This window comes from Protomyctophum bolini (genome assembly GCF_963924005.1).
Source record: "Protomyctophum bolini genome assembly, chromosome: 16".
NCBI classification, from domain to species: Eukaryota; Metazoa; Chordata; class Actinopteri; order Myctophiformes; family Myctophidae; genus Protomyctophum; species Protomyctophum bolini.
Genome location: NC_137877.1, coordinates 13806680 through 13822719, shown reverse-complemented (window position 1 = coordinate 13822719; position 16040 = coordinate 13806680). Strand labels below are relative to the sequence as shown.

At 39.5% G+C, this 16040-nt stretch overlaps 2 protein-coding genes across 2 annotated transcripts in view; one reads left to right on the top strand and one right to left on the bottom strand.

Annotated features, from left to right (window-relative positions):
* Window positions 1–3905, top strand: part of gdap2 (ganglioside induced differentiation associated protein 2) — a 60221-nt gene extending 56316 nt beyond the window's left edge. The window contains exon 14 of the mRNA XM_080786094.1: window positions 1428–3905. Within this exon, the coding sequence (XP_080642220.1) occupies window positions 1428–1466 (39 nt within the window). The 3' untranslated portion in view covers window positions 1467–3905. The remainder of the gene's footprint in view (window positions 1–1427) is intronic.
* The window catches only part of man1a2 (mannosidase, alpha, class 1A, member 2), a 475750-nt gene that overhangs the window by 211172 nt on the left and 248538 nt on the right, over window positions 1–16040 (bottom strand). The gene's annotated exons all lie outside the window — the stretch shown is intronic.

Below are 16040 nucleotides of genomic sequence, written 5' to 3'. Positions count from 1 at the left end.
TGTTGAGCTTGTCTATCTGCTGCTTTTGAATTTGAATCCTGAAAAGTAACAGTGTTGGACATCCACTGTTTCCACCCGACAGAGACTAGTGTGTAAAAATAACCCCAGGTTTGATAGGTACTATTGGGCCACGGATCCCCTTTTGACTCTATTTCTATATTTTTCTCCGCTGTGAAAGCGGTTATTGTTTACTGTGTGTGTGTGTATAAATGGACGGGTCAATGTGGTTCCTAAATATCAATAATTTAGCTGGGGACCCCTTGAGGGTGTTGGGGATTAGATTTAGAATCTGATTGCGATTCAATTCTGACCGGAGATGAACTGAACGATGTGTGTGCGTGGCTTGCACGCACGCATGCACACACACACAACCTTATTTATGAGGCCTCGCATTACTGTACAGTAGATGCACACACAACTACTCCACCTTATGATGGTGATGGTGTGCTGTGTTTTATTGCTGATAAGCTTGTGAGAGAGTGACAGCTGGGCGGAACAGAAGCAGGATGAGTCGTGAAGCTCCAGACAGATAGCAGAGTTCCTGGAACAAGTGGTGAAGTGATAAACGGCAACCGTGTGCACTTTAAAAGACTCCCAACGTCGGCCCGCCCGCCCCGTCCAAAATGTCCAGGCTCTGCTTGATGCTCTTTCATCTACAGACGTGATTTATGCGTTAGGCTCCCTACGCGTACTTCACACTCTCTCTGCTGCAACCACTCGTTCAGTCGCTGAGAATCACCAGTTTGTTTTTCATCTTTCATATTTTATCATCTCATTATCCAAGCCATCATATCAAGCAATCTCTCTCTCTCTCTCTCTCTCTCTCTCTCTATATATATATATATATATATATATATATATATATATATATATTGTACATAAAAATACAAAAATAAAAATGGATAAAGAGGTTAAAATGATTGTGACGCTATGTTTTGCCCGGACCCCACTTTGAGAACCAATGACTTAAACCCTATGTAGTACCCATTTCAACGTGGGGCCCAACGCAGGGCTCTATACTTGATCCATTGGTCCCCAGAATTGGGGGACGCTGAAGTTCGATGTGGTTGCTCTGTAACCTGTGTGAAAAGTATGGATGGATTGGAAGCTCTGTAACCTGTGTGAAAAGTATGGATGCTCCAACCTGTGTGAAAGGTATGGATGCTCCAACCTGTGTGAAAGGTATGGATCCTCCAACCTGTGTGAAAAGCGCACCAACTGCATGAACATTTAGTTTGAAGAACATCGACGATGTTGATTTATCTGTGAACCCAATGGGTTGTGTGACACCTTGTGAGCCTGCGGATTGTTTTCAGTATTTAGCATATGGCGGAGTATAAAACCAGGCTAAAGTGGCACGAGAACAGCCGTCATCGCCGGTATCAGATGGTTACTAAACTTGTCTTCTCCTCTCCTCTGTTTTTTAGGTGAACGGGCCCTGCAGTCCCACCCAGCACGGTTTGTGACCGCCGGAGACGCCAAGCGGAACGAATGAACTCACTGCTGGCGATCGTGCCTTTCTGGCAAACCTCTACGTTGCTAACAATGTTTCTGCAACTTCCCGAGAACCCTGTCAAGGCTCTCTGGGCCTCACTCTGAGGAAACTGTTGGCTGAGGACGAACTATATGTCAAGACGAGATGTAAAGATACTGTGCACAGTAGAGGTAAACGACTGGCCGCTTCTGAACGGCCGGTTGTAAAACCATAGAAATTGTCTGAAGAATTTACAGAGGTGGACGACGACGTATCGTAGCGGTACTAGCGGCATTCTACCGGTGGCTGTGCTCCTTCTGGACAACGTCTTAAAGCCCAGAGGGTGGTATTTGTCACGTCTCTCCTGCTCCGTTCAGGGAGATCTTCCACGTAGGGTGGATTTAATTTCAGATGCTCGTCGGGGGGGGGGGGGGGGGGGATCCTTGAGAGCGTTCTGTGGGGCGCGAGGCTCTGTTTGGGACGCCTCCTGTACTGTGAGGTTGTTCTGTGTCCTGGAGGATCACGAGTGAAGGTCTTCCGCCATTTTATCTCGAATAGCTTTGTTGTGTACCCGACCAGACCCACTACTGTATGTATCCCACCAGGGGGCTCCCCACCTGATTTTGCGGGATCCCCAGATGACAGGAAAGTGACAATGTAAGGACTTTTAAGATATTTTAATTACAAAAAAGAAACTAATAAATGAAATAAAATTTAATAAAATTAAATGAAAAAATATATATATATATGAAAAGGTTATCAACAAACTATACTATAAAAACTGGTCAGACATTGGCCAAAATAATTGTCAAAAAGTAGAAAAAAATAGGTAAAATTGTGAAAATAGCCAATTTACAAGCTCTCAACGAGTTCCGCAATATTTATCTGTGGAACCGATAAATTCCAAGTGCTTGTCGGGGTGTGAGGTCCCCAGGTCAAATATGATTATTTTGGGTGGTCCCCAGTTCAAATAGGATTATGTCGGGGGGGGGCCCTGTTCAAATTGGATTATGTCGGGGGGGGGGGGGGGGGTCCCCCAGTTCAAATAGGATTATTTTTACCATGACATGGCAATACCCAACATGTCGACATAGCCACGTATTAACACTGTTTTATTCCTTATTGCTGCGTTCAAAAGACCATGTAGGAAGTGGAGAACATTGCATCCAGAACGACATTCCTCTCTCAGGAATGTGATTACAAACCAAGCTCTTTACAGCAGCATACTGTATGTGTGAGAGTGGGGATGGGACCGTCATCGCTATTATCGTTTATTGTGATGAAAAACACTCACAATTATCGTATCCTGGAGATTGTAATTCATCATGACATGTCATACACTAGCTTGTGTTGAGTTGCAAATTCAGTACCAATTAAATAAACCCTTTTTTATATATATATACCCTGTAAAGTATATGTACATTTGGTTCACTTATATTTCACTGTAACCACCCCCAACATAGGGATGCTGGGTGTTCAAGTGGTAAACAAAAGTGTCATTTTTATTAGCGTTGATAACATCGTTAATCACTTTTTTTTTGCCAACATAATTGTAAATTACGTAATTTTCATATCGTCCCATCCCTATGTGTGGCAGTGTGAGAGGCTGATATCTCCTTACGACAGTGTATGTTCACTGGGCTGATATATCTCCTCCTTACAACAGTGTATGTTCACTGGGCTGATATATCTCCTCCTTACAACAGTGTATGTTCACTGGGCTGATATCTCTTCTCTTTACAACAGTGTATGTTCACAGGGCTGATATCTCTCCTCCTTACAACAGTGTATGTTCACAGGGCTGATATCTCTCCTCACAACGACAGTGTATGTTCACAGGGCTGATATCTCTCCTCACAACGACAGTGTATGTTCACTGGGCTGATATCTCTTCTCTTTACAACAGTGTATGTTCACTGGGCTGATATCTCTTCTCTTTACAACAGTGTATGTTCACAGGGCTGATATCTCTCCTCACAACAACAGTGTATGTTCACTGGGCTGATATCTCTTCTCTTTACAACAGTGTATGTTCACAGGGCTGATATCTCTCCTCACAACAACAGTGTATGTTCACAGGGCTGATATCTCTCCTCACAACGACAGTGTATGTTCATACGACTGTATGTTCGCATGGCTGATATCTATGAGTGCTGCTGGGTTCCAGGACTCCATCGGTGCTTCTCAAACGTGGTCATGTGTCTGTGATGAGCATTTGTATAAGAGTGACGATGTTATATTGAAGGATAACCTCTCAAAAGTATTGATTGTGATTTGTGAAATATCTTTTTGTTATTTAATCCCCCTTTTTTTCTTTTTTTTCTTTTGCACAGAGTTCACTACAATTTCATGTGTTTTTCACAAACTAAACCTAGGTTTGCAGGGTATCTGTAAAAATGAATGATTGAATAAATAGTGTTTTTGCTTTATAGTTCTGTGTAGCAAATGGATGGGATTCACTGTGGTCGTGTATGTTGGGGGTCCATAATAACAACAACCCGCTGTGCCATATACTTCCTAGAGCTGGTTGTATTGGCCTACATGTGCCAGGGACTCCATAAGAGAAGATTTGTGTAAAATGAATGGATCAAAAAATGTCTAAACTTAAAAAAAGAAAGTTCACAAATAGCAGATGTACAAGCTCGCAGAGCGGCATGAAGTGTGAAGCGTGTGCGGGCTGCGTGTGCGGGCTGCGTGTGCGGCCTGCGTGTGCGGCTACATAAGTTTACTACATAAGTGTCAAATAAACGTTACCATGACAACCTTTTGTCATGGTATAAATTATGTCGGATAATATTTGTATTCACAATTATATCATTATATTGTAATGTATTTGCCTGTAAAATTGCTTGCTCTGGCTAGTATCTGTCGGTCCTTTTAGCTACATGTAAAGTGTCTTGGGGTCTGATCGGTATGATCCTGGTTGTGTTTCCCATCAGTGCGGTTGTTATTAACACTGTACAGACTCATGGTCCAGTAAGGCCTGCCACTAACTCATCGTCCGGGGAGCCACTCCCCGGAGTGTATGTCTCCCCCTCTGCAGTCTGCAGGTCCATGGACTTCTACTATGGACCCCCAGCTGCCTCAAGAGTGTGACCGTGGACCAGGCCTCTTCATGGAGCCAGCAACAGAGTGTCTGCCTGCCTGGGAATAGTCATCAAGTATCATATGTAAGTGAAGAACCTAACCGTTAAAATTTCTATATAATAAACTATGCATCGATACTATAGTGCTACTGTATGTCTAGACTCACACAGATGATACAGTACCTGAGGAAAGGAGCTGGTCATTTGTGTGCAGGCCAAGACAAGCACACTGGAAAGACCTGTGGACAAGTTATGCCTCATCTGTCAGACGGAAACTAACATTGAATGTTTTCATGAAAAAGTTTATTTATTGGATCAGTGTCTCTCCATTTGATGTTTAGCTGTAACGGCTAATCCTAGTGTTAGGAATGATATTTGAGTGTTGTATAGATAGCACGTGCAGGTAAAAGCGGTAGTGAGTGAATTCACATTTTCTTGTCTTCTGCAGATCAGCTTCCACCACCTCCTCTATACTATTTCCTTCTAATACCAACTCCTAACATGTCATGTCATGTCGAAGTCATGTGAAATTTAGAAAATATGTAGTAAAGCAGACACGTTCATCGTTAACCATACCCTGTACCATTTATTTTAATTTTTATTGTTTCAAATAAACTTTATCATGACAACCTCTTGTTATGGTATATCAATGTGGTCAGTTAATATATAATTGTATTCACAATTATATCATTATATTGTAATGTATTTGCCTGTAAAATTGCTTGCTCTGGATAGTATCTCTGTCGGACCTTTGCTCTATATACAGTACAGTACAAGTTTTATTTTTCCCAGTTATTAACACTTGTTTGTTTAACACTTATTGTATGTGTTTTTGTATGGATAGTTTTATCATCATTTTTAAGAGCCTACTCGGGGACTACAGATGTAAACTAGCTTTTGGCTAACTCTGGCCCATTTACATGGATGTGAAAACTGACATGTTGATTAATGAGCATTTTCCCTGTCAAATAAATAAATACACATTGTACAGACTCACTGTCCAGTAAGGCCTGCCACTAACTCATCATCCGGGGAGCCACTCCCTGGTGTTTCTTTTTGTCTCACACTCTGCAGTTCCATGGACTTGTAATATGGACTGCCTATCAAGAGTGTGACTGTGGACCAGGCTTCTTCACAGAGCCTTCACTCAGCCTATGAAGAGTGTGACTGTGGACCCGGCCTCCTCACAGAGCACGACCATGGACTGCTACCATATCATAGTACATCACAACGCTGCATTTTATCTTAAAAGTAATACTTCATATGATCTGACATCATTGTGGCAACAATGATGTCAGAAATCATGTCAAAAAGGGCGAAAGAAAAAAAAGACAGTCGCTTGTAGCAGGCATTATGTATGTGGGAACAAGTGGGTGAATGTTATTGCTTGTAGTGGCTTAGGTATGCGACTCTTCCCTTTGCATCAGGTATCATCTGCTTGACTCTTCCCGACACACCCACAAGCTCTCTGGCACTGAATCGTCCATAATCATAACGTCTGCCATTGCCAGGTTCTTCTTAATCCGAGTGCATTTTTGTGGCTCTTGAAGCAGAGACAGGTACTCGCCCATCTCTTCCAAAACAAGTCAACAAGCTCAAGTGGCATGACTGAGGTGCTGATAATTATATTTCCATTGCTGACCCACGAGAAAGAAGCTTGGGGGCTCTTTTTGTTCAAACAGTGTGTTAGAGGCCCATTAGCTCTGTGTATCTTCATTTGATGTTTGACTGTAACCCCAAACCTTTTGTTGGGAATTGAAGTCCCCTGTATATATGGCAGGTGCAAGTAGATCAGCAGATCAGCTTCCACCAACTTCTAACACCACCTCCTTCTAACACATCCTAACACCACCTCCTTCCATATTGGTGGAAGCTGATCTGCAGAAGATATATGATGTGAATTCACTCACTCCCACTGGTAGCAACCCAGACCTGGCCTTTGCCGTGTGTCAGCAATGGAAATGCATCAGTACCTCAGTCATGCCACTTGAACTGTTCACAAAAGACTTGTAAAGACTTTGCTGAAGGGAGAAAAAGTGCAGTATCTCGTGGACTTGTTTTGGAAGAGATGGGTGAGTACCTCTCTCTGCTTCAACTGCCACAAAAGTGGACTCAGATAAAGAAGGGCTTCTTTATCTGAGTCCACTTTTGTGTTGTCCCCATCCTGGGCCTATCACTTACGATATTTATGTTGCCAGATTAACCCCCTGGTCTCTGTCCCTACTATATTAAGTTGTAAAACTGTGGAATAATGTGATTCAGTCATGGAATAACACTATGTCAAGTCTGGATCTGTAACATAATTTCACTGAGAATCAATTTATATAAATTCCCATAAACTTTATAATTCGGTGTGGTCTGAATTCCTTCGTCTTCCAATTACTTTTTAAAGGTTTTTTAACAAGGTGTTTTATCCATTGCCTGGATTGTGTTCAAAGGGTTTTTCTAGGAATGGTTAAGGTGACTAAAGGATTTTATTCAAAGGGTATTTCACTCATTTGCAAAAGGTAATGTATACCGATTTATTTGGTTCCATTCAAAGTTCTCTCAAAGGTTTATCCATTGTGCTATCTTAAATTGACATCACTGTCTCTCCATTTGATGTTTTGCTGTAACCCAGAGCCTATGTGACTATGGACTCTGCCTCCTCACAGATCACAACCATGCGCTGCTACCATGTTATATTACACCACTACACTGTATTTTATCTTAACATTCTTATTCCACTATATACTGTATTATCTGACATTGTTATACTATATATTATCTTACACTATTACGTTTATTTCTATTGCTACTACTATTGCCTGTATTTTCTGTCTCTCTATTTTTCTCTCCCCCGACATAGTCGGGTTCTGCTTGATGTTTCTTCTAAATTCCAATACCCCAAATCTCGGCCACTTGCTCACTCACACTCGGTCAGTCCAGCATGGTGGTGTTACGGTGATATTGGTGACCTGCTGAAATATGTGACCATCGATCTCACACAACTTTATGGAGATCTTTAAATACAAGGCCTAAATACCACTAGGTTTTTTACTCAATGTAAATTGTTACGTTTCATTTATCAGCAGACACTGACATTGTGATTGTCTACACGATTTTCACATATTTCAGCAGGTCACCAACCACCATGCTGGAGTGACCGAGTGTGAGTGAGGGAGTGGCAGAGATTTTGAGGTATTGGAATACAGGTTTGTATATGTGAAATGTGGACTATTGTGTGAGGGTATTGGACTATGGTCAAAAGGACATTTGAGGTTTTGGTGGTATGGGATCATAAAGTTGTTTTTATTTTTGTTGCTTCAGAAAGGGCGCTATATAAGTTTGAGATATTGTTGCTACCATAGGTCGCATTTACTATGAAAACCTGCATCTCCCGTCCGTCCGTCCCACGCCTCCATACTGTACTCTGTACTGTATATGCATGTCGGGCTAATGCTTGTCGGACTGATAGTATGTCTAACAAATGTATCACACTCACATTGCACAATTTGGAGATGTTTTGCTTACAGTGTTCTCTATATCTTTTCGTCCTGGGCATGACGTTAAACTGTTCCGTTCGAGAGGACCGGCGAGTCGGCAACCCTCGGATGTAAACAGCCACGAAAGGAAACTGTGTGTGAGGTGTTCTCTATCATTTCATTCCAGACTTTCCTTCATTCATCCCTAACTTCACTGTCTATCTCCTGTGTTCTCCATTCATCTTGAGCGATACACAGTCGTCTGATGTGCGGGGGGAGGTGCCGGCTAGCGTATAAAGGCACGGGACAGGTGTTGTCTTGACGCATCCTGTGATGATGCGACAGGTGTCATTTAGGGCTGTGTCAACCAATTTGGTGTGACGTGATCGGCTCCAGCTTGAGCAGGCATACTCTGCTGTAGAGAAAGACAGGGCCATGGCAGTTGCACGGATTGTTTGTGCGTCTGTGCCCCACTTGGAGTTCACTAGTTTTCACAGGATGTTATTGTGGGTGTTGACCGTGGCTTTTGTGTTCTCCATGTGTTTTTTGAAGAAGAGTGTCCTGTCCAGTGTAACTCCAAGATACATGGGGAGGGTATGGTTGGAGAGTTTGTGACCATCCCAAGTGACGCTCCGTTATATTTTTCACGTCTCGGTTCCTCAGGTGGAAGCTGCATAGTTGGGAATGGAAAAAGTTGGAAAAAATGAAAAAAAAACGATGGGTTATAGCCCATGTTTTTTGAAATTTTGAAAAAAAAAGTTATCCTCGTTTCTCATCATTTTGGACCATGGGCTATAGCCCATATCGTACGGCATACTATAGCACGCCGTTTTTCATCATTTTTGAGGATTTGAAAAAAAATGAAAAAAACGATGGGTTATAGCCCATGTTTTTGAAATTTTGAAAAAAAAAAAGTTATCCTCGTTTCTCATCATTTTGGACCATGGGCTATAGCCCATATCGTACGGCATACTATAGCACGCCGTTTTTCATCATTTTTGAGGATTTGAAAGAAATGAAAAAAACCATGGGTTATAGCCCATGTTTTTTGAAATTTTGAAAAAAAGGTTATCCTCGTTTCTCATCATTTTGGACCATGGGCTATAGCCCATATCGTACGGCATACTATAGCACGCCGTTTTTCATCATTTTTGAGGATTTGAAAAAAAATGAAAAAAACGATGGGTTATAGCCCATGTTTTTGAAATTTTGAAAAAAAAAAAGTTATCCTCGTTTCTCATCATTTTGGACCATGGGCTATAGCCCATATCGTACGGCATACTATAGCACGCCGTTTTTCATCATTTTTGAGGATTTGAAAGAAATGAAAAAAACCATGGGTTATAGCCCATGTTTTTTGAAATTTTGAAAAAAAAGGTTATCCTCATTTCTCATCATTTTGGACCATGGGCTATAGCCCATATCGTACGGCATACTATAGCACGCCGTTTTTCATCATTTTTGACGATTTGACAAAAATGAAAAAAACGATGGGTTATAGCCCATGTTTTTTGAAATTTTGAAAAAATAAGTTATCCTCGTTTCTCATCATTTTGGACCATGGGCTATAGCCCATATCGTACGGCATACTATAGCACACCGTTTTTCATCATTTTTGAGGATTTGAAAAAAACGATGGGTTATGGCCCATGTTTTTTGAAATTTTGAAACAACCAAAAGTGTCAAATATTGGTTAGAAGCTGTTTTTCAACAACCAAAAGTGTCAAATAATGGTTAGAGAAAGTGATGAGAAACGAGGCTAACTTTTTTTTCCAAAATTTCAAAAAACATGGGCTATAACCCATCGTTTTTGTCATTTCGTCATTTTTTTCAAATCCTCAAAAATGATGAAAAACGGCGCGCTATAGTATGCCGTACGATATGGGCTATAGCCCACGGTCCAAAATGATGTGAAACGAGGCTAACTTTTTTTTTCAAAATTTAAAAAAACATGGGCTATAACCCATCGTTTTTGTCATTTCGTCATTTTTTTTCAAATCTTCAAAAATGATGAAAAACTGCACGCTATGGTATGCCGTACGATATGGGCTATAGCCCACGGTCCAAAATTATGAGAAACGAGGCTAACTTTTTTTTTCAAAATTTCAAAAAACATGGGCTATAACCCATCGTTTTTGTCATTTCGTAATTTTTTTCAAATCCTCAAAAATGATGAAAAACGGCGCGCTATAGTATGCCGTACGATATGGGCTATAGCCCATGGTCCAAAATGATGAGAAACGAGGCTAACTTTTTTTTTCAAAATTTCAAAAACCATGGGCTATAACCCATCGTTTTTGTCATTTCGTCATTTTTTTTCAAATCTTAAAAAATGATGAAAAACTGCGCGCTATGGTATGCCGAACGATATGGGCTATAGCCCACGGTCCAAAATTATGAGAAACGAGGCTAACTTTTTTTTTCAAAATTTCAAAAAACATGGGCTATAACCCATCGTTTTTGTCATTTCGTCATTTTTTTTCAAATCTTCAAAAATGATGAAAAACTGCACGCTATGGTATGCCGTACGATATGGGCTATAGCCCACGGTCCAAAATTATGAGAAACGAGGCTAACTTTTTTTTTCAAAATTTCAAAAAACATGGGCTATAACCCATCGTTTTTGTCATTTCGTAATTTTTTTCAAATCCTCAAAAATGATGAAAAACGGCGCGCTATAGTATGCCGTACGATATGGGCTATAGCCCATGGTCCAAAATGATGAGAAACGAGGCTAACTTTTTTTTTCAAAATTTCAAAAACCATGGGCTATAACCCATCGTTTTTGTCATTTCGTCATTTTTTTTCAAATCTTAAAAAATGATGAAAAACTGCGCGCTATGGTATGCCGAACGATATGGGCTATAGCCCACGGTCCAAAATTATGAGAAACGAGGCTAACTTTTTTTTCCAAAATTTCAAAAAACATGGGCTATAACCCATCGTTTTTGTCATTTCGTCATTTTTTTCAAATCCTCAAAAATGATGAAAAACGGCGCGCTATAGTATGCCGTACGATATGGGCTATAGCCCACGGTCCAAAATGATGTGAAACGAGGCTAACTTTTTTTTTCAAAATTTCAAAAAACATGGGCTATAACCCATCGTTTTTGTCATTTCGTCATTTTTTTCAAATCTTCAAAAATGATGAAAAACTGCGCGCTATAGTATGCCGTACGATATGGGCTATAGCCCACGGTCCAAAATGATGAGAAACGAGGCTAACTTTTTTTTTCAAAATTTAAAAAAACATGGGCTATAACCCATCGTTTTTGTCATTTCGTCATTTTTTTCAAATCCTCAAAAATGATGAAAAACGGCGCGCTATAGTATGCCGTACGATATGGGCTATAGCCCACGGTCCAAAATGATGAGAAACGAGGCTAACTTTTTTTTCCAAAATTTCAAAAAACATGGGCTATAACCCATCGTTTTTGTCATTTCGTCATTTTTTTCAAATCCTCAAAAATGATGAAAAACGGCGCGCTATAGTATGCCGTACGATATGGGCTATAGCCCACGGTCCAAAATGATGTGAAACGAGGCTAACTTTTTTTTTCAAAATTTCAAAAAACATGGGCTATAACCCATCGTTTTTGGCATTTCGTCATTTTTTTCAAATCTTCAAAAATGATGAAAAACTGCGCGCTATAGTATGCCGTACGATATGGGCTATAGCCCACGGTCCAAAATGATGAGAAACGAGGCTAACTTTTTTTTTCAAAATTTCAAAAAACATGGGCTATAACCCATCGTTTTTGTCATTTCGTCATTTTTTTCAAATCCTCAAAAATGATGAAAAACGGCGCGCTATAGTATGCCGTACGATATGGGCTATAGCCCACGGTCCAAAATGATGTAAAACGAGGCTAACTTTTTTTTATTTAATTTAAAAAAACATGGGCTATAACCCATCGTTTTTGGCATTTCGTCATTTTTTTCAAATCTTCAAAAATTATGAAAAACTGCGCGCTATAGTATGCCGTACGATATGGGCTATAGCCCACGGTCCAAAATAATGAGAAACGAGGCTAACTTTTTTTTTTCAAAATTTCAAAAAACATGGGCTATAACCCATCGTTTTTGTCATTTCGTCATTTTTTTCAAATCCTCAAAAATTATGAAAAACGGCGCGCTATAGTATGCCGTACGATATGGGCTATAGCCCACGGTCCAAAATGATGTGAAACGAGGCTAACTTTTTTTTTCAAAATTTCAAAAAACATGGGCTATAACCCATCGTTTTTGTCATTTCGTCATTTTTTTCAAATCTTCAAAAATGATGAAAAACTGCGCGCTATAGTATGCCGTACGATATGGGCTATAGCCCACGGTCCAAAATGATGAGAAACGAGGCTAACTTTTTTTTTCAAAATTTCAAAAAACATGGGCTATAACCCATCGTTTTTGTCATTTCGTCATTTTTTTCAAATCCTCAAAAATGATGAAAAACGGCGCGCTATAGTATGCCGTACGATATGGGCTATAGCCCACGGTCCAAAATGATGTGAAACGAGGCTAACTTTTTTTTTCAAAATTTCAAAAAACATGGGCTATAACCCATCGTTTTTGGCATTTCGTCATTTTTTTCAAATCTTCAAAAATGATGAAAAACTGCGCGCTATAGTATGCCGTACGATATGGGCTATAGCCCACGGTCCAAAATGATGAGAAACGAGGCTAACTTTTTTTTTCAAAATTTCAAAAAACATGGGCTATAACCCATCGTTTTTGTCATTTCGTCATTTTTTTCAAATCCTCAAAAATGATGAAAAACGGCGCGCTATAGTATGCCGTACGATATGGGCTATAGCCCACGGTCCAAAATGATGTGAAACGAGGCTAACTTTTTTTTTCAAAATTTCAAAAAACATGGGCTATAACCCATCGTTTTTGTCATTTCGTCATTTTTTTCAAATCTTCAAAAATGATGAAAAACTGCGCGCTATAGTATGCCGTACGATATGGGCTATAGCCCACGGTCCAAAATGATGAGAAACGAGGCTAACTTTTTTTTTCAAAATTTCAAAAAACATGGGCTATAACCCATCGTTTTTGTCATTTCGTCATTTTTTTCAAATCCTCAAAAATGATGAAAAACGGCGCGCTATAGTATGCCGTACGATATGGGCTATAGCCCACGGTCCAAAATGATGTGAAACGAGGCTAACTTTTTTTTTCAAAATTTCAAAAAACATGGGCTATAACCCATCGTTTTTGGCATTTCGTCATTTTTTTCAAATCTTCAAAAATGATGAAAAACTGCGCGCTATAGTATGCCGTACGATATGGGCTATAGCCCACGGTCCAAAATGATGAGAAACGAGGCTAACTTTTTTTTTCAAAATTTCAAAAAACATGGGCTATAACCCATCGTTTTTGTCATTTCGTCATTTTTTTCAAATCCTCAAAAATGATGAAAAACGGCGCGCTATAGTATGCCGTACGATATGGGCTATAGCCCACGGTCCAAAATGATGAGAAACGAGGCTAACTTTTTTTTCCAAAATTTCAAAAAACATGGGCTATAACCCATCGTTTTTGTCATTTCGTCATTTTTTTCAAATCCTCAAAAATGATGAAAAACGGCGCGCTATAGTATGCCGTACGATATGGGCTATAGCCCACGGTCCAAAATGATGTGAAACGAGGCTAACTTTTTTTTTCAAAATTTCAAAAAACATGGGCTATAACCCATCGTTTTTGGCATTTCGTCATTTTTTTCAAATCTTCAAAAATGATGAAAAACTGCGCGCTATAGTATGCCGTACGATATGGGCTATAGCCCACGGTCCAAAATGATGAGAAACGAGGCTAACTTTTTTTTTCAAAATTTCAAAAAACATGGGCTATAACCCATCGTTTTTGTCATTTCGTCATTTTTTTCAAATCCTCAAAAATGATGAAAAACGGCGCGCTATAGTATGCCGTACGATATGGGCTATAGCCCACGGTCCAAAATGATGTAAAACGAGGCTAACTTTTTTTTTTTTAATTTAAAAAAACATGGGCTATAACCCATCGTTTTTGTCATTTCGTCATTTTTTTCAAATCCTCAAAAATGATGAAAAACGGCGCGCTATAGTATGCCGTACGATATGGGCTATAGCCCACGGTCCAAAATGATGAGAAACGAGGCTAACTTTTTTTTCCAAAATTTCAAAAAACATGGGCTATAACCCATCGTTTTTGTCATTTCGTCATTTTTTTCAAATCCTCAAAAATGATGAAAAACGGCGCGCTATAGTATGCCGTACGATATGGGCTATAGCCCAGCCCACGGTCCAAAATGATGAGAAACGAGGCTAACTTTTTTTTTCAAAATTTCAAAAAACATGGGCTATAACCCATCGTTTTTGTCATTTCGTCATTTTTTTCAAATCCTCAAAAATGATGAAAAACGGCGCGCTATAGTATGCCGTACGATATGGGCTATAGCCCACGGTCCAAAATGATGAGAAACGAGGCTAACTTTTTTTTTCAAAATTTCAAAAAACATGGGCTATAACCCATCGTTTTTGTCATTTCGTCATTTTTTTCAAATCCTCAAAAATGATGAAAAACGGCGCGCTATAGTATGCCGTACGATATGGGCTATAGCCCACGGTCCAAAATGATGAGAAACGAGGCTAACTTTTTTTTCCAAAATTTCAAAAAACATGGGCTATAACCCATCGTTTTTGTCATTTCGTCATTTTTTTCAAATCCTCAAAAATGATGAAAAACGGCGCGCTATAGTATGCCGTACGATATGGGCTATAGCCCACGGTCCAAAATGATGTGAAACGAGGCTAACTTTTTTTTTCAAAATTTAAAAAAACATGGGCTATAACCCATCGTTTTTGGCATTTCGTCATTTTTTTCAAATCTTCAAAAATGATGAAAAACTGCGCGCTATAGTATGCCGTACGATATGGGCTATAGCCCACGGTCCAAAATGATGAGAAACGAGGCTAACTTTTTTTTTCAAAATTTCAAAAAACATGGGCTATAACCCATCGTTTTTGTCATTTCGTCATTTTTTTAAAATCCTCAAAAATGATGAAAAACGGCGCGCTATAGTATGCCGTACGATATGGGCTATAGCCCACGGTCCAAAATGATGAGAAACGAGGCTAACTTTTTTTTCCAAAATTTCAAAAAACATGGGCTATAACCCATCGTTTTTGTCATTTCGTCATTTTTTTCAAATCCTCAAAAATGATGAAAAACGGCGCGCTATAGTATGCCGTACGATATGGGCTATAGCCCACGGTCCAAAATGATGTGAAACGAGGCTAACTTTTTTTTTCAAAATTTCAAAAAACATGGGCTATAACCCATCGTTTTTGGCATTTCGTCATTTTTTTCAAATCTTCAAAAATGATGAAAAACTGCGCGCTATAGTATGCCGTACGATATGGGCTATAGCCCACGGTCCAAAATGATGAGAAACGAGGCTAACTTTTTTTTTCAAAATTTCAAAAAACATGGGCTATAACCCATCGTTTTTGTCATTTCGTCATTTTTTTCAAATCCTCAAAAATGATGAAAAACGGCGCGCTATAGTATGCCGTACGATATGGGCTATAGCCCACGGTCCAAAATGATGTAAAACGAGGCTAACTTTTTTTTTTTTAATTTAAAAAAACATGGGCTATAACCCATCGTTTTTGGCATTTCGTCATTTTTTTCAAATCTTCAAAAATTATGAAAAACTGCGCGCTATAGTATGCCGTACGATATGGGCTATAGCCCACGGTCCAAAATAATGAGAAACGAGGCTAACTTTTTTTTTTCAAAATTTCAAAAAACATGGGCTATAACCCATCGTTTTTGTCATTTCGTCATTTTTTTCAAATCCTCAAAAATTATGAAAAACGGCGCGCTATAGTATGCCGTACGATATGGGCTATAGCCCACGGTCCAAAATGATGTGAAACGAGGCTAACTTTTTTTTTCAAAATTTCAAAAAACATGGGCTATAACCCATCGTTTTTGTCATTTCGTCATTTTTTTCAAATCTTCAAAAATGAT